Raw genomic sequence first — 24,909 nt, forward strand, 5'->3', positions numbered from 1 at the left:
TTTTTAAGTTTTTAATTGCAGTGAGATATTTAGAAGAGGTAGAAGTTGTTAGATACCTATGTGACATGAATACACGAAATTGTGGTCTGAGATAGAAAAGATACAACTTTAAGAGAATGTTTTGCATTGTAACGGCTCTCTGGACTGCATCAGCACTGTACTGTATCTTGATGGGTTTTTAAAATGTATTCACATGAAAGAATAGGAAGACCGAATGTATTATTTTATACTGAGGTCTAGAGAAGCTAATGATAACAAAGGCCCCTGTAAAATTGTCTTTCTATTATTATCTCAAAAAGAATATACAGTGCTCCCTTGCTATAAGGCTCTCTAATGCTCCTCGGACATAACGCTTCTACAGCATGTCTCCCAATTCCCTGTTGCAATATTTCTATAGTAAATACAGTTCCGGTGTTCAAACTGTAAACTTCTTAGTCTAACTTCTGTTTCTGTCTTTCCCAGAATATGAACTGTAGCAAAGCTGCTCTGGCACTTTTATAACACAGACATCTTATTCAGCATTAGTTTTATAACTTAATTAATAATAGGCCTATTACGTGGTTATCTTTCCTAATGTATTTACTTTTTTGCTGCGAGAGGAGCTGTAGCTTTCTACGGGAGACGAGACGCTGAAGGTTTGCTTCAGCTCCGTTCTGGCAGCCGAACCTGGGGCGAGCTCATTCCCTCTTCTCCTTGCCCGACCCGCTCTCCTTCTCGCACTTGGTTTACTTGTCTGTCGCTTCGAACTGAACTCCCGACCGCCGTTTAGCCAGGATATTTATAGATTAAAAACTGCTAATTAAAATGATCCACGAGTGGGAATGTTACTTTTTTTTTTTTTTTTTTGTAAAAATATTGTATAGCCTTGATTTACTTGGTGCTTTATGCATGATTAATTCAAGGAAATTTACATTTTTGCTTCACTGTATGTGCATTATAGAAAGGGAGTTATTTTATTTTGTATTTTAGGCAGATGTGTTTTGTGTCCTGTGTTACCCCTCACCACCACCCCTTGTTTATAGTTCTGTTCGGTTATAACGCTCATCTTGTGTCCCCCGAGACCGGAGTCATAGCGATGGAGCACTGTCGTACATGTTTTTATTTTGTGATTTGGTCTGTAGTTATGGGCATGTGCCAAGACCTGTGTTGCAATCAAAGTATAATATGAAATAACTTGGAACATTAATTGTATATTGTGGAATATAACTGTACCCCTCATTTATAAACTTGATGTCATTTATACTTATTTGGTGTGCGTCTAGTATGGTAGCGTGTAGGGGATTTTCTTACGCATTTAAAATGGAACTAATGTGTACATTTCTGGTCACTGGTACTTGCTGAAAAGTATGCTATGTAAGGAACATGCAGCAGTTGTTTTAAATAACCGTTTTAACACTTATTTTGACCTGATGTGATGCAGTGGAATTTTCCGAGGTGTGTTTTCGAAGTACAGTATAGATCCGGTTATTAAGTATGGGTTTGGTGATAATACTCTTCAGCAGAATGTTGCGTAAGAAGGAACAGGTCATGCTAACAGGATCATACGTTCAAGTCTGTGATCTCGGGTCATGTACAAGTAATGTACTGTACTAAGCAGATCAGACTCGGGATCCACTGATCTGGATGTGGCAGAACAGTGTAATAAGTATTTTAAATGTGTTTATGAATGCAAGCTAAACCGTGAGTGTCTTAAAAAAACAAAACAAGGAAAAAATCTAAAGATTCGCTTGCGTCAAGCAAAAACAAATGCAATAGTGTAGCAAATCGTAGAGTCATATCTTCGTTTGACATTCAAATTTCATGTTTAACTTTTGTTTTATTGCAGCTCAGCATATGACCACAACCTTGAAAGAAATGTTGCCATTAAGAAACTTAGTCGTCCTTTTCAAAATCAAACCCATGCCAAAAGAGCTTACAGAGAACTGGTGCTAATGAAGTGCGTCAATCACAAAAATGTAAGTTTTATGTATGGTAATACATGCATGAGACTCTTTATTTGAATTGATTCATCTCAATACACTAGAGTTACCTACTTTTTTTTATTTGCTGAGTATTATAGTACGTTTGCAGTATATTGTCAAAACATGTAAATCAATGAATCAGTTCCTCGATTTTAACTAGGATCCACTGTTTTAATTTACAGTAGAGACTTGAAAGACAGGGAAGGGGAACTGTTGACTTGTATTAAGAGTAATTCAGGTTAGGGATGTTTGGCTGTTACATTTTTAAGGACCTCCCGTTTTGACCGTAAAATGTTGCCCCACTAGAGCTCTCAAACATATCTTCTGTAGTACAGCTGGTACAAGATATTGTAAGCTTTAATCTGTCTCCCTGGGACACTGCGCCTCTAGTGGATGTAAGAAATACAGCAGTAAGAAGTACCACATTGGAAACTGGGCAGGGTCAGGTTAATCCTTACACTGGTGTACTAGCTACATTTGGAAATAAGACGGCTTTATTGAGACCACAGGGGTGCATTCAACTTTCTAGTCTTAAACCAATTGCCTGGAAGCTGTTACTGAAACAGAAAAGGATATACAAAGTTTTCCAAACAACATTATTTAAGATAGCAATGATAAATCACATTCTAAATTGCTTTTTGAATACAATTCTTACCAAAATTGTGGATTATCCTATTACTGTTTTACAGATTATTGGCCTACTTAATGTATTTACACCCCAAAAATCTCTTGAGGAATTCCAGGATGTGTAAGTATTCATTTGTATAATGAAACATTAACAGCACTGTCAAAATTAAAGTCAAGATTATTTTTATCAGGGGAATGGGATGTGTTTGCATTTAATGCTGAGGTTTTTTCTTAAGGAGTTTTGAAAAGGTTTCAAAATACCCATAGTATAATGATTATCTTTGCTGTACACCTACAAAAGAGATTATTTAATTAATGTCCTTTTCTGTATTCCATCCAATTAAAAAAACAAAACAAAAAAAACTGCCAAATTGCAGGATGCATTAAAGTAATTACTTAGCAGTGCAAACATATCACACTGGCTTTTATCAGAAATAAATTACTTTTTTATACGAAAAATAACATGTCAGTTTTACTGGGTCATTCTGTGTTTGCTCTTGACAGTTCCTATAAAAACATTGTTGTGCTTTTCCATTAATTTTTCATTGATTGGTGACAGTTACATTGTTATGGAGCTGATGGATGCCAATCTCTGTCAAGTGATTCAGATGGAGTTAGACCATGAGCGATTGTCCTACCTACTGTATCAGACGCTATGTGGAATCAAACATCTTCATTCGGCTGGAATCATACACAGGGTTAGTGATCATATTTTTGAGATGTTTCACAAAAAAAAAAAAAAAAAAAATTGCAGTAAGGCACATTTCTTTTGACTTTCAAGTTTTGAACAAGTAGCTTTCTAAGAATAGTTTCACTTAATATGTGGTGAGACCTCTAACTGAGAGTCAGACCTTAAATACACACAAGATGATACAGTAGCGTTCTACCACCCAGATGTGTGTTTTCTGGGGTTCAGAAGTTCTTGACAGTCTGTGAAAAACCATGCTTTACTGTTGGCCAGTCTGAATGGATAGTTGGCGCTTTTTGTTTCTTTAACATTGTCGCGCTACAGTTTAAAAAACTCCTAACGGTTTAAAGCTTCCAATTGTCCAGCGTTCTGCATTTCCTTAGCATGTTAGTTGTATCTTTAAGTAGAGTAATTTCTTATTTTCAATTGCTGTGTGCTGTCTTGAGTGCCATCTGAGTGCCATCTTGTGCTGCATATATTTATTTCTGAATACAAACATTAGCGAATATAGAAACTAAATCCCCTTTATCAAAAACTGTATAAATCTGGGGGAAAAAAAAGCAACTGCATGATGAAGTCATAGATTTTCTTTTGAAAATACAATGTTGAATGAGAGTGAGTAATTCATGCCAGAGAAACACTCCACAGCAATGAACCAGTTTCTCCATACTGAACTAGACTGATAAAAGGTGGGGCCCCTTGTGTAACAGTATTCACAGGTGTTTAATAATTGCACACAATGAATGAATGGGACTGAAGGTTAATATGTTAGATTGTTAATGCCCCCCGACCACATAAACTTCTAGATTATACAATTAAGTTTACTATCTTTTGGTATACATATAAATCACTTTAGTAATAAAGGTCATCCACAACCTTCTGTATTGGCTTTCTTTCTCTCATGGGTACAACTATTACATGCATTGTTATCTAACTTCTCAAGGTTCTTGTAAAGTAGAACATTTTCAGCTTTTTGTTTTTCAAAGTCATGAGTGTGCAGTAGGCAAGGCAGCCGCACTACAATATGTTATGTCCTGAAACGTTTTCCTTTTTATTTATTTTTTCCCTCAGTCTAGTGCTCCTAGTGTAGTGAGGGACACATTTAAATGTAGCTATTATACAGGCAGGGGCCCCCCAAAGTTGGACTCTTGTAAACATTGAATTACTCTCTAATATTTTGATAACAGAGAACAGATTTTAATGCAAGAGACTACCAGGCTGCAGACATAAGAGAAGAGAGTATTTGTTTGTCGAGTGACCTGGTTTGCTAATTCTAGTGCAGTATCAGGAGATTGGTTCATTCATTAGCAAAGGTTATACCATGATGTACTTTACCAGAACACTAATTATTCTTGTGCAGGTAGTTGTATTTATAAGCAGTATCAGTTTCATTCTTAATTGTGACAAATCTGTAACTATTATTATGTGTATATATATATATATATATATATATATATATATATATATATATATATATATATATATATATATATATATAAATGTTTCCAAATGTATCTATCATAACACTTTTTTTTCAGGATTTAAAACCCAGTAATATTGTAGTGAAGTCAGACTGCACACTGAAGATCCTTGACTTTGGACTAGCCAGGACAGCAGCCACTGGCTTATTGATGACACCTTATGTGGTCACACGCTATTACAGGGCACCTGAGGTCATTCTTGGAATGGGATATCAAGCAAATGGTCAGTAATGTTGGATGTTCGCTATTAGTCAATTATGTTTATAAAGTGTTGTATATTGTTGAGATCACTTTGTTAAACTCTTGCCTAAACCAAGTCTCTTTCTTTAGCTATCACCCACAACGTGTTAATGTTAATATTATTAACTGTAATATAGGTACACCAATTTCTGCATAACAATTTTAAAATAAATGAAATTCCACCATTTCTGCATTTTTTCAGCTGTGCATGCCTTTAACATTTTCTGCAAAACAATTTTTTGTTTGAATGTGTCACAATGGTTAAAAAAAACAACCATATAATTTAAATTACACATGTGCAGTGAAATTAATAATTGTATCTTTTCTGCTGACGTGTGGCTTTGCTTATGTTTTTTCCTTCCTCCTATGCTACGCACTTTTAGTGGATATATGGTCTGTGGGGTGCATTATGGCAGAAATGGTTCGCCACAAAATCCTATTTCCAGGAAGGGACTGTATCCTTGTGCTGCTTGCAGCAGTTCTGTTCACATGAAAGTTATATAATTTTATTTTAATCATAACTGGGGTGATTCATTACAACACTAAAGGAATCGTCAACAATAACAATAGTAATCTGGCTATTTGATTTACAATTCGCACAGGTAAGAACTGAGGTTATTGATCTCACATATAACAGGCTGCATCTAGTGGTGGGACATACAGTCTCTGCTGGTCTATTAAAACATTTGAAAGATATTATATATATATATATATATATATATATATATATATATATATATATATATATATATATATATATATATATATATATATATATATACACACACACACACACACACGCTCTTGTCAAACCTTCTCCCCCCCCACCCAAGTATAATAATTTAACATTTCATATGTTACATTGTTGAAAGATATTAAGTATAGATTGTTCATTTCTGCAACCATAATACAGTTTCTGCAGGCCGTCTGTCTAAAAATCTGCTAATTTTAATTTTTAGGTCACTATTTCTTCAATTTGTTTTTATTAAACAAAGTTGCTATTTAAGTGGGCACTTATATTTACACAAGGATGGTGCACATATATAGATATTTAGCACCTTGCTTTGAACTTTGGCTTTCCAAACATATTTTGCCAGTTTGCCAGGAAAACTTTACACTACTTGGCGCTAGACACAGACATAGCTTGCATGCTTTTCATTTTATGCTTTTCATTTTTTTCTTTCTTTCATTAGATTCCCATCATTAAGTCCTTGTCTGACATGTTCAGTTTATTTTTATTAGTTTTGTTTTTGTTCTGCATGTTAATTTCATGTCATTTCATTTTTCAGTTGATGTCTGGTCAATTGGCTGCATCATGGCAGAAATGGTCAGAGGTAGTGTGTTGTTTCCTGGCACAGATCGTATCCTTGCTTGTATGTCATAAATTTGTGAAGGTCAATAGTCTTTAAATGATGACGCCAAGTCGTCAAGAGTGTTTACTTTAGCACGCAATTTATTGTGTTTAAAACCAATAGGAAACAGCTGCATTGTGAATGTGATACAAAACAATAGTTACATGGCCTACTTTGAGGATTTCTTGGAAATGGCTTATTTAAATACCTTATAATACGTTTTATATCATTTGTTTGTCCGTTTATGTTATTGCTACACAAAGGGTTATGGTCAAAGGTTTGGGATTTGCGTGAGATAGGACCCTCGAATGTCTCAGTTAGTAGGGATTAAAACATTGGCCTGACCAGAGAGTAGGTTTTGCTTATTGCTAAAAGTAAGCAAAGATGTTTCTTAAAATTTACTCACCAGTTCATACTGTGTTTACCAACAAAAACATAGCTGTTAGTTCTGTTAATTGTCAGAATGGCACTTTGGATAAAATTTTTTTAAAAATGATTTCCTGTTTTAAAATGTTTACCGTACACATTGATTTTACATTTCCATTTTTCTGGGTCAGCAACAACCGTTTTGTGCTATAAACTTGGAACTTAAATACAGCTTTACGTAGTATTTCCATTGAAAATCCTTCTGCAGTATTTTTCTTAATTGTCTGATCTTAGATATTGATCAGTGGAACAAAGTCATTGAACAGTTAGGGACACCATCCCAAGAGTTTTTGATGAAACTCAACCAATCCGTTAGAACCTATGTGGAAAACCGACCCAGGTATGCTGGATACACCTTTGAAAAGCTTTTCCCAGATATCCTTTTTCCAGCTGACTCGGAGCACAACAAGCTCAAAGGTAAGTGATATGCATTGTCATCGAAACCAAACACATCCATCAAGTTACTCAACTAGTCCTCATTCATCTTGTGCAATTGTAGCCTGATGTGTGTGCGCTATTATACAATATTAATGCATATTTGTATTGTTCTTCACTTTCCAAATTTGCATATGTACTGTACATGTTATATCTGAGCCCAACATTATAACACTGCAACCTGTAACAGGCAACTGTCTACATTTAGTTTAAAAGGATCTCAGTACAGCTTTCATAAAAAAAAAACAAAAAAAATTGTGTATATTAGCCTATGATGCATGTGGTGTCGTTTAAATGTGTCCTTGTATACAACTTTATTCTGTTGCAGCCAGCCAAGCAAGAGATTTGTTATCTAAAATGCTTGTAATAGATGCATCCAAACGTATCTCTGTGGATGAGGCTCTTCAGCATCCATATATTAATGTCTGGTATGATCCTGCTGAAGTGGAAGCTGTAAGTACTACCTTGACTATCTACACAACTCGAGTATTTACCCCTTTATGAAGAGACCTATAAACTAGCTGGGGCATAAACTGCATTTGTATTCTTCCAAGTTCTGTTACTATTCTCTGCTGGTCAGTATACTCATTACACTTGACTGCTCTCAGCTGTTTGTATTTGGCTGTACCGGATACAGGGAGAGTTTCTCTGAGGTTAAAGAAAAAAAGAAAATAATGTGCACTTTTATACTTACCTCTTTTAAATGTATCACTTTCTAGCCCCCACCACTGATCACTGATAAACAGTTAGATGAAAGAGAACACACAGTCGAGGAGTGGAAAGGTAATGGAAATATTTGCTGTTTTGTTTGTATGTTATTTATATGAGCAAGATTGAAAATCAAACCCGGCTTGTTTCCTGTTTAACTGATGGGAGGTGTATTGCAACTTGTTTCTTTCAAAAACAAAAACACAAACTTGTGGTTACTTATTAACAGAAAAAAGATTATTGCGTTTATAGATGGGTTATTGTTAGAAATGCCTTTATTCTTCATGTTTCAACTTGCAGAGTTGATATACAAGGAAGTCCATGAATGTGAAGAGAGGACGAAAAATGGGGTAATCAGAGGACAGCCTGCATCTTTAGGTTAGTTACAAAAGTTTTTTTTTTTATTTATTTATTTTTTTTTAAATAGTTGGAAAACTGCCTTTCTTTTCACTTGTGCAGCAGACCACTATTGAGGACAGACATTAAGAATAAAAAGTTATAGCACTGACCAAAATTAAGCTCAAACAAAAAAAATCATAATTGGGAACTGTGCGTGCATTCTGACTTTTTACCTTTTCAAAGAAGTTTTTCAGCTTTCAATGTTTTGTTTGGACATGGTCCACCAGGCACATGTCTTTTGAACTGGTTTTTACAGGAAATGTAGATCTCTGGCCACTAGATGACAATGTGGGCCCAACTATCTTGGCAACGTGACAATGTAACAGAGCAAGACGATTTGAAATATATCTTTTTTTCAGATATAATTTTTTCTAGTTGTTCTCAGGTTTGGTATACTCTGTTTGTGGCATGTACACAAACTGATTGATCAAACTCATTTCCACAGGCCTTTACTTTAGTTATTAAGACACCTGATCTGGGAAGGGGTGAGGAATTCTGCACTGTTTTAGACATGGACTAATAGTAGATGTGCCCAGAATGTTGGTATACCAAAAAAAAAAAAAAAACAGTGCAACAAAATGATTGTAAATTTATAGAAACTAAATATAACATGAAGCAAAACATGGCATTGGAATTGGCTGACCCAGCTTGAAAAGAACAGTATAGACTGGCGAGATGGATTACTGTAGGAATTCCAAGCAAAACTGAGAAAGATTTTGACCAAGGCTAAATTCCTGGTAGGTGGGTAATTAATAGACTAGGGCTGGAATTGAATCAAAGTTTATGGCAACACTATAGCTATATTTTATAATGGCCAGGTAGATGAAATAGTTTTTGCAGCGGTCAGGCCAGTCAGCCAGTGGGTTTTTAGACGAGGATAGGGTAATGTCTCCCAGCCACTACTCTTGTACATTTCTGATTTAATACTTTTTCTCATAGCACAGGTGCAGCAGTGATCAATGGCTCCCAGCATCCGTCGTCGTCTTCATCTGTCAATGATGTATCCTCCATGTCAACAGACCCCACATTGGCTTCAGACACTGACAGCAGTTTAGAAACATCAGCTGGACCACTTGGCTGCTGTAGATGACTATCATCTTTTTTTGGCCCTTCTGTTTGTGCTAGATGGTATAGGGTATAGGCCAGTTTTTAAAAATGCTCCAGCTTTATTTTTTATTTTTTTTCCCTAATTAGGCTGTAAATTATTGGCATATTTAAACACTAAGGTATCTATGTGCGATCAGTGTAAATTAAAGTCGGTTCAGTTTTTTGAATTTTTTTTTTTCAGCTAGTGTTAAATCCTAATGTTACAACTTTATTTTGCCATATTGCTGTAGACTGCTTAAATTAATTTGTAAAGATTTATGAATATTTTTTAATCCTTTTTATTTTAAAATTCAATTTACCGTGAGCCATTTTGCCTCGTTTGATTTTACTTTGATTTGCTGATTATGTCTTCTATGACGTGCTATAGAACAGAGGACATTTTTTTTCAGTTTAGTTCACAAATAGATATTGTATAAAATACATAATCTTATTTCTAGAAAAAAACAACAGTATTTAATTTCAATTTGTCTAGGAAACAACTGAAAATGTTCTGATACCTAACTACTTTCATTTCCAAATGTTTAAAGTTAAGAATCAGCTTATAGTTGTGTTTTTTAAAAAAAATTGTCTTAATAGGCTCTGGAAATCTTTCAGGCTAGTGCATTTCAGATGCCGCCAGAGATTGATCATTTGGTCTACAAGGCACAAAACGTTGACCTTAACTAAATAAATAAATAAATACAAACCTGCTTTTAAAGGTGTTTCATATACTTTGTGTTATGAATATGCTGATGTACTAGTATTAGATTATACGTTATGATTAAAGTAATTGAAAGAAAACTAAAAAGCCTTTTAAAAGAAGCGCAAAAAGCAGGCTGAAATTTGGCTTAGTGCACATTTGACCACTTGCTGTTCTGCACTGGCTAGCTGAAACTTTATTTTCTTGAAATCCCCTTTGCTTTCACAGTGGGGAGTGCTTGGTGAATGTTGAGCTCAGCTGAGGAGATTCTATTATAAAATGGTAGCTTTGTAACAGGATCACGGACAAGGGATTTTAAATGTATGAACATGTTGGCAAAGAATGGATTTTATTTTGAACTGTCCTTTTTTTATTAATGAAATTAAGCAGTCTTCAAGTAAATAGAAGTAGGATACTGAAATGTTACAGTGCCGAGCAACAAGGCTAAGGTAACAGTATGACATGGTTATCTTCCATTCTGATAGTTTGCTTTCAGCAGTGCCTCGTCTTCATGCCAGCTGTGTAGTTGAATATGGGATCTGGTATGTTGAAAGTAGTGTTTAGGAAATGAGAGCTCCTTTTATGTTTGAAAGACATCTATATTTGTTAACATTTTATTATTTTTGCCCTACTTTTTGAATTTTAAAAAAAAAAGCAACAAAGACAAGTTAGAGAATACAAGGCTCGTTATTGTTATGTATGCAATAATAGCATCCTATTGGATTATCCATCATTTTTATATTTCAAAAGGAAAAGTGCCTGCAATAAGTGCAGTAGTTCAGAAAAGAAAGGTAGCAATGCTTTATGAATAGAACAGTGTTTTTTTTTTCCATGATATGATGTTGCATTCATTAATTAGGATCATCACTGCATTGAAGAAATGGAATATATTGTTTTATCTTTAGAGTATGTGTTACATTAGAATCTAAGTTCAAATTGAGTGTTTGAGAATGTGAGGAATATTAAGAATAAAGGCGAAGCCGGTATGAGGTGAGGTATTTGTGGTCAGAATTCATGACTGTTTTGTCCACATGTAAGACGTTTACCTTCTAAAACTAACATGATCGATTTAAAAAAAAAAAAAAAAAAAAAAAATTATATGTTTGTTTTTTTTTTATTTTTTATTTTTTTAAGTGCTCTTAATTTTAAGTCTTTTCAGATCCCTGGGGAGATTTGCTTTTGCTTCATATGTTTCATCTCTCAAAATATGTAATATTACAACTAAAGTAGGCTTTGATGAACTACCTCACACTAAATTTCTACAAGTTATTGGATAAAGATAGCAGCCCACAATTAGATACAGAAAATGTGAAATATAGATTTTCTTTATTTATTTATTTTTAAGTGTACTATTGCCAATGTTAGGAGACTTCTAGTATTGTATGTAATGTATACTTCACTTAGAAGTAAGAAAACTGTTTATGTATAATTTTTTACAGTTCATGTGCAATACAAGTAGTAATTGGTGGGTCTAGCCATGTAGATGTATGTTTCTGAAGGTAGAAAAATTGTTTGGTACTGTCAATCCATGTTTTCCTTTTTATAAATTAAAATAATTTTATGTGACTTAATATAGTCATGATTCAATGTAATCAGTCTTGCCACTTTTAAAATCTGCACCCAGGTAGCAGTGGGTGGATATCGTGCATGGCCAGATAGATTTTGATCTTTAGATGGTAAGGTAAAAAAAAAAATACACTGCTTAAGAAATAAATGCATAGAACAAGCTGGTGTAATCATGGGAGCTGGTTTATAATGTTTGCTTGTAAGACCAGCAGTGCAGATTGATCAAGTCTTTGTTCGGGGGGTATACTATGCCACAGACCGTGAAATGTGCACTATTGGAATGTATGCACTGGAATCCAATAATGCAGAGTTAAAATGTGTACTGCAAATAAACCATTTGAATTTAAATCATTGTGCATGTCATAATTGTGCCATTTTCTCTGTTCATGGGAGGGTTAGCCAGCCATGGCACAGGAATACATTGTACAGCTCAACACTTTAAAATTAAGCCTTTAGTTCATTTGGTGTCTAAATTCATTCATAATTGAATAAGTCTAAGCACAGAATATGTTATCCCGATATATAATTGTCTTGCAGTTTAAGGTTGCCCAGCATTCCTTGACACTAGATGTTACTAAATGCATATTGCCCAGAAATTGTCTTGCATATAAATCTCATGGCTCAGGCACTGTCAAAATGCAATACATTTGTGTTAATAAATAAATAAATAAAAATAACAGGAAAGGATTTTTACATTTAAATGCGCTCTGCATGGATTTGCATGTGCTGTTGTTCTTTATTTGTTAATGATTATGAAAAGTAAAGCATAACCGCCAAGGTTTTGTATAATGGCTTTGGGGCATAGTAATAGCCCTGGTTTAATCAGATTACTTTTTTTGGTGGCACTTTTGTTTAAGACCTTGATACATACTAGTTTTTGGTGGAAATGCAGCAGTCCAATTAACATTTTTTGAGGTGGGAACTGTTCTTCAATATATTTGTTTTTATTCATGCTTTCTCACTTTTTTTGTCTATTTATTTTTGTGTCTGATTTTGATGAACAGCCTTATCCTAAAGTTAACCGTTATACACTGAAGTTTCCCATGTCTGTGCTCCCTCTTGTGGCAGAAAGGGTGCAATGCCAGACATCTTCTGTTCTTACAGGTTTCAGGCTGTATGAAGCTGCTTTCAAATAGGTACTAATCATTCTAACCTTTGAATTAAGGGCTGCCATATTGGTGTTATGTGACCTTTTTGTTTTCCAGATGATAAAGACCTAATGCTTCTAAATATGGCTTCATGTTCGTTACATAGGCGTATTCTGTGTTTCTCTCGTCCCCTTGATTGCAGGTATAATAAAAGAAAAAAAAAAAAGTCTTGTTGGTTGTTTTATAAAGATGCAGCCCCCCACAGTGTCAAAGCTTTATATCTCAGAAACCTTTTGAGATGATGACTTCATATTTGCATGGTTATATAGAAAGGTCTTAATGTGTTGCTGATCATGACCTTGACCTAATATGACTTCTATATTGAGGTGACTTTTTATATTTCTACTGTATCTAAAGTATACAGTTTGTTATTGTCTTACTGTTTAGTACACAACTGTATTCTTCTTAGTTAAGTTCCATTATCAGTGGTGTCCAGTAAACATTATCTCTTTACACTGCTGCATTGTGGTAAACGCTGTCCATATCAGTTCTACATGCCACACTGCTGTAAAAGTTCACACAAGGAAAGGAACAAACTGCAGTTGGCTGACTCAGTTTTTGTTCTCCACATTTCCTAAACATGCGTTCATATTTCGTGTATGTGCAAGGTTTCTATTCTCACTGCTGCTAGAACATGTCCAAGGGTAGTGTTCATGGAACTAGAGTACTTTTTATGGTAGCCTGTGTTTCTTTGCTTCACCCTGCAGTACAGTAAGAACGAGCTAATGGTAATGTAATGTGCAGCATTCCCGTTACTCCAACTGTTGTTACTTGTTAAATGGGTTTGGTGGTCACAACCTGGCGCCTGTACACACATTTCAACATGTGAATAAGTATTGTGCATTTAATACTCCAGGAATCTCTGCAGCAGCATAACCACAGCTTGACTGTTGTGAAACCCTTGCTGGAATTCGGCATTGACTGCCTGCATATTTATTTGTGTGCCCATTAATGAAAGCCAATCTAACCTAACAGCACCATTTATTTACTCGAGCACTTGTCCATTGTAATCTGATGTGAAAAGCTTTCTTCTTAGGGGTGTAGATTTTGTGGACATCTGAAAAGCAGGGTATCACAGTGTGTTGGTTGACAAGTCTTCAAAATAACATTCATATTTTCAAGCAAAAGTGTATCACAATTTGGACATGAATTATAAAGCCTTTGTATATATCAGCTAATGTCTTTAATCCCTTAAAACAAATGAACCAATATTGTTTATTTTTTTAAATATGTTTACGGTATACATTCTTTGAGTTATCAAGTGGAATATTGTTCAGGATTGATAGGAACCCAAAGTTTCTACACTGTTACATATTTTAAACTTGCTGTGAAACAACAACGCACATATTGATCCCTTTACTAGGTGAATTGCACTGATCTTCCTGAGTTACAGGGCTTCATGCTGTGTTCTGGATCAAGGGAAATAGTTAGCCATATATTAAAATAAAAACCCTCTGAGGCATAAATAATAATACAAAATGTTATTGGGAAATGTTGATACTGCAATAAAATGAAAAAGGCAATACAATCTGTTCAGCACCGTCGTGAATATAACTGACTGTGGGGCCAAGTGATTGGATTATCATTGGAATAAAGCAAGTCAATAACAACAACTTCAGCAGTAAATATCACCAACATCTTACAACTAGGTCTTAAGTTTTTTTTTTTTTTTTTCAAAATAAAAGGCAAATTTTGGTCAACATTGTGTGCTTGTACCACCATGGCCACTTCTAATTTTAGATGGTAATACTAAAGCTATAGACAAAGTTTATACTGTTTATGTGCATATATAAAGGCCATATGATGATTATCAGTGGTTTGTAATAATTTAAGCATATCTTGTGGCCATATATTTAATAAAAAGCCTATATATATATATATATATATATATATATATATATATATATGCGCCATATTAAAACATAGGTAAACCAAAAGTTAAGTTACTGCAATAAAACAGTCATTGACAGCCTGGAATTACTTCAGAATACTCATGATACATGAGTACAGAGTGCTATAAATACATAGTTCATAATGGAAATAAATTCAATTTCATTAGTTCCAAGGATTTCAGATTATATGTTTGTTGTCCTGGTTCTAAGAGTTAGATCACCAAGTGTAGCAAAAAAATCTTCCATTTCTTTTTGCAAGAGTTGGTTTCTTTTCTCTGCATCCTCTCGAGCCCGATCTGAGTTTCGAAGTTTTATTTCAAGCATTGCATATTTCTTTTTTTCTTGGTCCAGTTCCTCCTCAAGTCTATTAACTTGCACGTGCAGCTCTGCACTGGACTCTTCAAGCCTAGAAATTAAGAAGCAAGCATGTCAGCAACACGGCTGAAAATTCAAAATTAGAGCTGTCAACTTATTTATGACCAATCGTATGTTCAGAATATTATAGAATATACTATGAGGTATTTAAGACCTCGATGTTATTAGGTGGGCAAATGCGGGGTTGGTATCATGGTAAAGTATATTAAAATGACTTACAGTATGTTCTCAAGATACATGTTAAAATTCAAATGTGACATACAAATGTACAAACCGACAGACACACCCACACAGATAACCTTGCTTTGGATACAAGCAGTCTGCATTTTTCCACTGATGATACAGGATAGCTGACTCCAGCAGTTTTGAAGGGTTACCCCTTTGCGTAAATGTCAGCAAATCCAGCCCCCTTTGTGTGTGGTTTTGAGTTTATGAACAAGGGTGCAGAAACAACTTGCTTGGCTTCAGATTTTGTTAAATACAGATTGAGAAAATGAAAAAGACCAGCCAGAAGCAATTACAGATGGATTGAATAACAAAAAAAATAGATATTAAATACATTTTTAAAAAATTGATGAGCGCTGGTGGAAAGATCTGCAATCGTACTGGACTCTGAAATGGTTGTAGATGTTCAAAAATAAAAATAAAAAGGATGGTTTTCATAAGCCTGAAGGGAACTAAAATTTTCTCTGCGCCTGCCATTAAATCAAAAGTAACTGCTGATGTATTGTTTTAAGGCAGATTTCAACTGTAGTATTGCATATACATGCAAGTGTTAATTTATTTACATGAAAAATACTGGTGTGTAGACTGCTTTGTGTACACTTTTAATTAATAAAGTTTGTACAGAAGAGGTACAAAATAAACATCCTTCTGTACAGTTATTTTGCTTTGCTGTAAAAACCCACTTCCATTTAGCAGCATCTCTGCTCCAAGTGCCATGCTGGATATTGACGTAAGGTTTCAGAAGCAAATTAATTTCTATTGTGCAATATTTTTATTTTGTATTTATTAGCTGAAAATTAGAAGAAAGAGAAATTATGAAAATATATTTCATGCTATTTATAGAACTTAAGTCCCAAAATTGGTTCATGACTAAATCCAATACAATAATCTTTCTTGGCAAAGCCTCTTAAATGTAACACAATGAACAAGTTTCATGACGCTTCAGTGAGAAACCCAAGGCCTGAATCAAATCAAAGTTTATGGCACTGCCATAGCTATACTTTACAATACTAAGCAATAATTCTGGTTGACTCAGCTCAAAGCAAATACAGTCTTCTAAGGTGAGTGATTTATTACAGCATTTTGGAACTTAAAAAAAAAACAAAAAAAACACACACTTACATGGATCAAATTCCAGCCCTGTTTGAAACAATACTTGGGTTTATTTCTCTAGAAATATCAACAAAACCCATTACCTTCTTATCCTGGTCTCGTATTCCACTTTTTGTTTCCCTAGCTCCTCTCTGAGCTCTGTAACCAGGCTTGTCAGTACTTTTGAACAGATGGGAGAGTCATTTGACTCAGTCACCATGTTACTGTGTTCACTGCAGCTCATGCTGCTAACGCAAACTTCCAACCCCTCGCTACTGTTCTCCAACTCCGAGGTTTTGATGTCACTATGCCCTTGAGAGGCCTGGGTAGACCATTCCGCTTTGCCACAGATCTGCCCTGAAGAGTCACTCGCATTGCAGGCAGGGCAGCTACTGACAGAGTCTTGAACAGAAATCTCACAAGAGGAAGTGGACCACGTTGTGCTGGCTACAGTCGGTACACTCAGGCTGGATGCAGTAACGTTGTCGTATGTTGACAGTCTTTGGGGGGAGCCTGAGTCTTTAAGCCGGTCTCCCGATGAAGTCCTTCTATGGCCACGGAGGGATGAAAGTCCATTAATTAGCCAGTTTCCACTTGATGACAAATTTGGAATATCCACTGAGGAGCCACCTAATTTAACACTGCTGGATCTCCCCCCTGAACTTTTAAAGGAACATTTCCAGGTTGGAAGGGACTTCATCTGTTTACTGGGACTGGTTGCTGCTTGGCTTTGTGTAGCTCCCTTTCCCTGAGATGCAACCTTGGACACCATCACAGGTGTGCTGATGTTAACGTCCAGTGATGTGGCGCTGCTGCAGAGATCATCAGGTTGATTCACGCTTTTGTTCTTTGACTGGATTCCCTGTAAGTATTCTTCAGAGATCCATTCAACCATGTTGTGTTGAAACAGGGGTCTCCCTTCTTGCTGGGCTACAGTGGCATCTGTTTCTGTACTGATGAGAAGTCGTTCATGTTCGCTGATAAGCACTGTCATAAGATGCTGCACAAGCGAGGTTCCTGCAAAGAAAATTCAAAGCTTTACACAGTAAATCTGATAAAAATCTAGTAATATTAGTTTATTGAGGAAACAATCCTTTAAGCAAATTCTGGTTATAATGTGTATTTTTTTAACAGAACTCAATAAATGTGGTCATTCGTGCTGGTGTCTTCCTATTGGATTAAAGCACACACCTTCCATTATGGTCACTGGGTCTTCAAATTTAGGTCGTAGAATATTTGGCCCAAAAACTGTGGCAAGGTTCTGCACGCTCATTTTATTTTCATTTGAGTGGGACTGGACTTCGTCAAGGAATCTGTAAATAGTAACAACAACAATGAAAGAAATGGATAAAACATCTTATTGAATCCAAATAATTCCTATTAAAGATGGTGCATATAGAAAGTCATGTTTTAGAATCCACAACATGGTTTTTATGGATTAAATAAAATCTCAGATATGGAAGGCATGACTAAAAATACTGAAGCATCATGGTAGATAGAGAAGTACAGTCCTCTGGTGTCACGTCAGTTTTAGGTCAAAAAACATATTACAGTACTATACAATTATAATTCAATAACTGATTGGGGGACTTTTTCTTTTGCCATTAACTCATTGTGAATGGATGTCTTATTTACTGAGGCGAAAGAGAGGCAGAAAAAAAAAAAACTAACTTACTTGCAAATATACTTCAGAAGGTTGTAATTGGCCTGAGGAAGATTTTTCACTTGGTTTACCAGCTCCTGAATACCCTGCAAGTGTCAAGTACATCCATCAAGGACAAGTCATTCATACAAATGCCTTACTCTATATTACACCTGTTCTATATTGCACGGTGGGCAAATTGCCTATTCATTTTCATTCGTATGATTTGTTACGGAATACTTCAGCTGTAATTCCAATGCCCACAGTTTAAGTAGAGTGCGGATAAACTCCACGAGTAAACGTGATGAAACTACGTGAATTTATCGTTAATTCCCTGTTGGATTTAATCTCATGAGAAGGCTGGTCAGTATCAGCCATGACCTGAAGTACACTGACCTCTGCCTCATCCTTGGCTAACAGCTGTGCACAGGAGAGAAAGTCTTCATACTTGGCAAAGGGAATAACAGGCTCTGGCAGCTCTCGAAGATATAACTTTAGCAGGGACGCGACTGTGTGGACGTCAGTGTTACTGGAAGAGGTGAAGCAAAGGTTACCATATTCAGAGCCAAACCAGAGCCGGGCACAAATAGAAAACACATGTTGAGACAGGAAAAAGCATACATAATTGTTCAGTTTATTGCTGTCATTAATGCATTAAGGATACATACTATGCATTATCACCTTTTAAAGGTTTGAACTTTTTGTAGAAGGTAGACCATGTATTCAAATATAAATAAACCAAGATGTTTTCATTCACAAAAAAGTCTACCAATGAAGAAATATACATAGTTTATTTTCTATTACATACAGCTGAAATTTCAAACATAAATCATGATATTAATTTACAGATGTTCACAGTGATGTTTTAAAAGAGGAACTTAAAATACCTTTATATATGCAAGAGGATTACAAAAAAAGGATTAATATCTGAAAAAGATCCTCATTCCCACTGCGAGCAGTCAGATAACAGCACCAAAGTGTGATAGATTGAGAAACTACATACTGTACACACATACATACATGAATCACAAAAATGGAAGCTATTGCATATTTAGACGTATAAGTGGGACTTACCTGTCAAAAAGAGGCTTGTCTCCACAATCAAAGGCATCCTGCATTTCTTTTACTAAATTTGCCTGGCCGGGCATTCGGAATAACCCCTCTTCATCCAAACCTCTCTCTCGAATGAAATCTACGCACTGTTCTACCATCAATGGAGCCAGTCGCTGTCCGAACTTCTTTTCATACTGTACAGTGTCTTCTAATCGTTGGCCAAATATACCTGAATTGTAAAACAGAGAAAGGTGTAATTGGGTATGATGTATGTTATGCCACAAAGTAAAACTTTCAAATTATCAAAATGATCTAAAATATAGATTTTTTTTTTTTATGATCTGCGTAACAAAATCAATTGAAAAGGGCGTATTGAGGCACAAATCAAATGGGTGATCAGAAGCCTTAAAAGTAATCAAATAAGTTGTATGTGCTGACATTCATTACACATGGTTGTTGTTGTTTTCAGTCTGTTGAAATGTCAACACATTATATTATACGGTCTATAACTTCAATACCGAACTATTTATATCTGAGGTCATTGTAGAAGACATTTAATCCCAGTAATGCTAAATGCAGATCCAGTGTATAATCACAATGGCAGACTTCCACCGTGTGACCAGCTCCATATAAAGCTGTCAAACATTCAATCTGAAAACAGATCTTTCTCTAGTAGGACCAAATAAGACCATTTTACTGAGTCATTGTGGTTCTCTTAATAGAAATATTCCGCTGTAACATACAATGGTACCAGTAGCTTTATATTCATATGCAAATGTAAAAGATTATACTGCTGTGTCACAAAGACGGCCAGAGTGGGGTACGTCCGACCAGAGCCAGGAAATAAGCAACAGAGAGGTGGAGTTTGGTGGAGCTGAATGCTTTCGCTCAGCATTTAATAAATAAACAGAACAGAAAATAAAAAGGTTGTAGCAGACAAAAATACAGGACACGGCACATTCGCCAAAACAAAGACAAACAAAACTAACTATACAGACAAAACATGGTGAGCAGATATTTTACTTATTACTCATCACAATTATTACTATTAATTCCGTCTCCAATCCCGTTCTCCACTCAAACACACAACCCCGAGTGAGTGAAAACATGCTGCTTTTATGCAGCTGTACCGAGACTCGATTGCTAATCAATCATTCAATTGGAGTCGCGGTACAACTGCACGTGAATTAATAAATTGCAATTCCCCGTGCTCACATATTATTACTTTTTACTTGCACGTGCAGTGCTGTGCAATCCTTGTGACAAAATACAAATATACATTTTAAACACTTGTGTTACACAGACCCGTTTATATCCCATGTACCAATGACTATACACCAACATTAACACACAACACGCAACATATAACAGAAAATACACACAGGGGCAGGCACTTCGTCACATGCCAGTATAAGAATAATGTAAGTAGCAAAAATGGTTTGCTTTCTTTATAAAAATAGAAGATGTCATACAGTACAATATACAGTAGTTCTTCATCAGTTCTAGTTTATGGCATATGGTAAAAATTCAAAATATTGCATTATTTTCAGGACAAAATCATAATCAAATGTAATAGGTTACAGAATTCTACAATTACTTTATTATTTTTATTTATTTATTTCTACAAAGTACAGTCACATCAAATATGATACAAATAATAATAATACTACAGACAACTCTACACCAGGCTCTCTCCTACCTTCTTTTGTTTCACAGCATTGCTGTAAACTGCAGCCACTAGAGATTGCACAGAAATCACGATAAGTCAGAGTACAAGAGCTACAGAAAAGCAAAGCCCTGACTTCAGGCATCATGAGAAACATTCCAACTCCCAACAGTTCCGGTACAGGCAGTTACGTTAATACAGTGAAGCCAGCATACAGTAAGAGAACGTCTCATAAATGACCAAAGGCACATCTGCTTTTATCTTCACGACCAGGCGCTAATCACAGCTTGCAGTAAAAAAGTATTTAAACAGTCATAAAACTACTCTGAAGTCATTCTGTAGGCAACAGGACAGGCAGGTATAATCTTGCCTGTGTTTCTTGTATCCGACATTGCAGCCAATGTAAACAGCAGCCAATGGTGGGTCACAAGTTATGACAGAGACATTCCCATATGCAATACATGTCTACTCTAATTGAATTTCAGTTTTATCCCTGATGACTAGAAGAACTCTGTTATGCATCTGGTATGCCTAAAGAAAAAGAAAGACATGTCACTCTCACTTTGACACTTGATTTATATTTCTGTGTCAAAAAGAGACAAGTTACAAATAATAATAATAAAATTGTATTACTGCTTCAGACTTTACAGTAACAAACTGCACTGCTGGGGGCCGTTCTTGTTTTATAGTCTTGCTATAAATAACTAGTTATTTGTAACGTAATGCCTAGAAATGTAGACGCTTCACAGCTTCTTAGCTTACTGTTATGTTTGTATATATACACCATACTGCATTTCCATCAGCAGATAGAATACTGATACAACTTCAATGCAGAAGCCCTGGGTTACAGGGATTTTATCATGACCTTGTCTTTTCTGAAATCATATTCCATGTGTTAATGCCACAATTACTCTCCTAGAATTGGCTATTCCTTGTATACAGTGATACACCATGCCATACACTGTTAATTTAACACCAATGCACAACGACTGGCTGGGACATTTTGTTCTTCATTTTATACCTCATTCTTCATTTTATCCACCTGCAATAGTGACTACTGTACAATACTGACTTCCAGGTGTGCTTGCAAACTCTGTATTGTTCATGATTACACAGTTCACTTGCCTTCCCTTGTTGTTGCATAAAGACAAACTCAAATACTCATCATTTAAAACAGTTCAGTACACACCAGACACTTTATATGCAATCAGAGTCTGTTTTGGGAAATCATTATTATTCTTTTTAATATATATATATAATATATATATATATATATATATATATATATATATATATATATATATATATATAATAATCCTCATCATTGGTTTTTTCAATTAAATTTGTATACATTTCAAAATGATTAAACACCACATTCCATGAAATCCACAGCAAATACTTCATATTATTTTCTAATGCTACTTGTAATACCTCCTCCAAATGGAGCCCAGATGACACGCCGGATTGCCTTCACCCAATCTTCCATGTCATTCTGGGAGTTCGCCATGAGGAGAAAGGCTTCATGATTGATGGCTGCTCTGTCCCGCTCCCCTGCACCACCTGGGGAAAAAAAATAAATAAATAAAAGCTGCTTGATTTGAACTCTAACACCAACTAGAGAACAAATTGTACTTTCTCTGAATAAAACTGTACAAGCACGTGTGACAGACTAGGGGGTGGAGGAGAGAAAAATGTAGTCCGGGAGGGGCTAAAGGACTACATCCCCCAGAATGCCACAGGAGAGGATGAGGTAGCTGTCCGATTTTAGTTAGAACCGTGAAATAACAGTTTAGTACTCCATGTGAGAGTTAGGTTTTGTTTAGCTTTTTTCTTTTATTTCTGCACATACTAAAATTGCTTTAAAAATTTAATTTCTGGGCAAAAGAATCTAAACATAAGTGAAATCTTTCACATATAATGAATAGTAGGTATTTTGAAACTAGAACTCCTTTCTATGTTATACTGCAAACAAAATGGAGCACCATAGCTATGCATAAACAGTGATTGGTAGTGGACTCAACCATTAGCAACCTCTTTAATTGGAAGTGAACACCAGAAATAACTGAACTAGTACCAGTATGTAGGTGTTGTCGATCCAGACTGAATAATATATCCTTACAGCACCTTCTAAAAAGTACCAGATTACAAAAAAAAACAAAAAGCAACTGTGACAGAGAACAGTTTGCAATGTTAACATAGCACACACAACAGTTATGTATAAGAATTGAGACAAAAAGTACTTTGCACTGTATAGGGGACCTAAATGGGACAAAATAATTGTATGTGAATAAAAGAGATTATAGTATTAAAAAATTTAATATTGTACTTATAACTTATCCTAACACATTTAATCAACTTCCATCCCATTGAATACAGCAACAGAAAACCACACCCTATATATTTAGTTTATTTCAGCTCAAGACAAGTTTGAATGCTTATTAGTGAACACACCCCACCACGGGGCTGCCACTGGCCTGCGACATCCGATTGCAATACTAGGCAATGGCATGTGGCCACTTTCTCAAACCCCAGCTTCTGCAGTAACACCCGTGGTATAAACTCACCCAGGCTTTTTTTTTTTTTTTTACTTCATTCACATTGGCACACACTTGGGTTTGGGTTGATTTTTGGGTTCACGTTTTGGTTTCTAGTTACATACTGAGTGTGTAACCTGCCCTGGCACAAAAAGCTAATTCAATCCGAGTAAGGAATCTTTAAAAGCTATGTGAAATGAGAGCCAACCAAAAATGAGAAAATTTCCTTTCACTTCCATTTATCTCCTCTATTGTATTACTGTACATTTAAACAGGTACACCACAAAAACAAAGCATACAGCTCCAGATTTAACTTCCTAATATTGCCAGTAGTAATACACCTTGTTTTTACAACAGTTACTGACTTCATTTCACAGCATCACTCTACAGTCCTTACAGTAATTTGCGGCAAAAAGAACGAATATATAGATTATTTTCATATCAACTTACCCTTTCGAACCTTCCTCTTTTTATGATGCTTGGCAGTAAAAAATGGCATTTTGATGAATTACCGGTTACTGCAGATTCCCGAATTCAATGCTAAACAATTAATCAAGTCTTCAAAAATCCCGCTGAAGAAAGGGCTCTGTTACAATGGATAATCTAGTTAAAGACGCATTGGGCAGGTTTTGTTTTGCTTGTCAGTACTGGTATGATGTTACTCAGGGGATGTAATGACAATTTCCATGCAATATCATAGGCAGGAACGTTTTGCAGAGGGAACTTCTGCTTTACTCTGTTACCACAGCAACCAAACAAGTAGGTGAAAGGCCAGGGTACAAAAACAACTGATTGTAAAAATGTGTGTTTTATATAAACATTTAAAATACCTTTTATTTAAAAACAAATAAAGAAATAAACAGTTTTCTTTCTGACTTAATTTTTAAGATGGGCAGCTGAGAAGCGGAGCCAGGAATTATTTGGTGAAAGTCTATATGGACATTTCTGTAGTTTTATTAAATCAACACATTAAAACCACAATCCACTATAACAATATTGCAACCTTGGAGTTTGAAGTATGTTATGATGGGCTAGCAATGAGTAGCCTACTGTCTGAGATGCTAGTAAGAAATGATTCCCCACATCTATGATAATCCCAGATGAGGTTTCAAATGGAGCCTGGTATAATTGCTAAACCTAGGGAAACCAGTTCATTGCATGCATGTTGTACAGTGAGCTAATTACTTTCGATTTGTAAAACAATATTAGCACACAAGTAAACTCCCTTGAAAATAATGTTATTAATGCATCTCAAAAATCAGCATTTTTGAACAAATGTACTATAGTATATACTGTATAGTGCATGTGCTATCTGGATTTATTGTTACCATTTCATTTCACTAGGTGGCACAGCTGTATTTCTTCACAAAAAAGTAATGCATAGCTTTTTTTATATCTTTTAAATGACCGATATTGTTTAAAACATGCAATACTGTACATTATTTCTGATCATAGGTAATTACTATTAGTAATATACAGGAAGTGAATCTAGGAAGTGAATCAAGAAGCAATCAGACACTCACGGAGTTCGACCTTTATAAAAAGGAAACATTTAATTATGCAGATGTTGCCCCACCCCCAGCACCCAACAAGATGCAAGCTCCACTAGTCAG

At 35.5% G+C, this 24,909-nt stretch overlaps 2 protein-coding genes across 6 annotated transcripts in view; one reads left to right on the forward strand and one right to left on the reverse strand.

Moving 5' to 3' along the window:
• The window catches only part of LOC121321798 (mitogen-activated protein kinase 8-like), an 18,367-nt gene extending 6,350 nt beyond the window's left edge, over window positions 1-12,017 (forward strand). The window contains exons 3-12 of one of the 3 annotated variants that reach the window (XM_041261012.1): window positions 1,826-1,955; window positions 2,651-2,709; window positions 3,148-3,286; window positions 4,815-4,980; window positions 5,381-5,452; window positions 7,010-7,192; window positions 7,539-7,663; window positions 7,930-7,993; window positions 8,219-8,296; window positions 9,262-12,017. In XM_041261012.1, coding sequence (XP_041116946.1) covers window positions 1,826-1,955; window positions 2,651-2,709; window positions 3,148-3,286; window positions 4,815-4,980; window positions 5,381-5,452; window positions 7,010-7,192; window positions 7,539-7,663; window positions 7,930-7,993; window positions 8,219-8,296; window positions 9,262-9,407 — 1,162 coding nt within the window. In that variant the 3' untranslated portion in view covers window positions 9,408-12,017. Of the gene's footprint in view, window positions 1-1,825; window positions 1,956-2,650; window positions 2,710-3,147; window positions 3,287-4,814; window positions 4,981-5,380; window positions 5,453-6,286; window positions 6,359-7,009; window positions 7,193-7,538; window positions 7,664-7,929; window positions 7,994-8,218; window positions 8,297-9,256 lie in introns of all 3 variants that reach the window. The other 2 variants (XM_041261010.1, XM_041261013.1) reach the window with 2 other exon arrangements.
• Window positions 12,018-14,700: 2,683 nt separating this feature from the next.
• The window catches only part of LOC121321507 (rho GTPase-activating protein 22-like), a 36,247-nt gene continuing 26,038 nt past the window's right edge, over window positions 14,701-24,909 (reverse strand). For 2 of the 3 annotated variants that reach the window (XM_041260491.1, XM_041260492.1), the window contains 7 exons: window positions 22,194-22,322; window positions 19,118-19,325; window positions 18,440-18,572; window positions 18,077-18,150; window positions 17,593-17,714; window positions 16,506-17,418; window positions 14,701-15,115 (listed from right to left, as the gene is read on the reverse strand). In XM_041260491.1, coding sequence (XP_041116425.1) covers window positions 14,893-15,115; window positions 16,506-17,418; window positions 17,593-17,714; window positions 18,077-18,150; window positions 18,440-18,572; window positions 19,118-19,325; window positions 22,194-22,322 — 1,802 coding nt within the window. In that variant the 3' untranslated portion in view covers window positions 14,701-14,892. Of the gene's footprint in view, window positions 15,116-16,505; window positions 17,419-17,592; window positions 17,715-18,076; window positions 18,151-18,439; window positions 18,573-19,117; window positions 19,326-20,795; window positions 21,265-22,193; window positions 22,323-24,909 lie in introns of those variants that run through there. The other variant, XM_041260493.1, reaches the window with a different exon arrangement.

Source organism: Polyodon spathula, chromosome 10 (assembly GCF_017654505.1).
Source record: "Polyodon spathula isolate WHYD16114869_AA chromosome 10, ASM1765450v1, whole genome shotgun sequence".
In the NCBI taxonomy this organism is placed as follows: Eukaryota; Metazoa; Chordata; class Actinopteri; order Acipenseriformes; family Polyodontidae; genus Polyodon; species Polyodon spathula.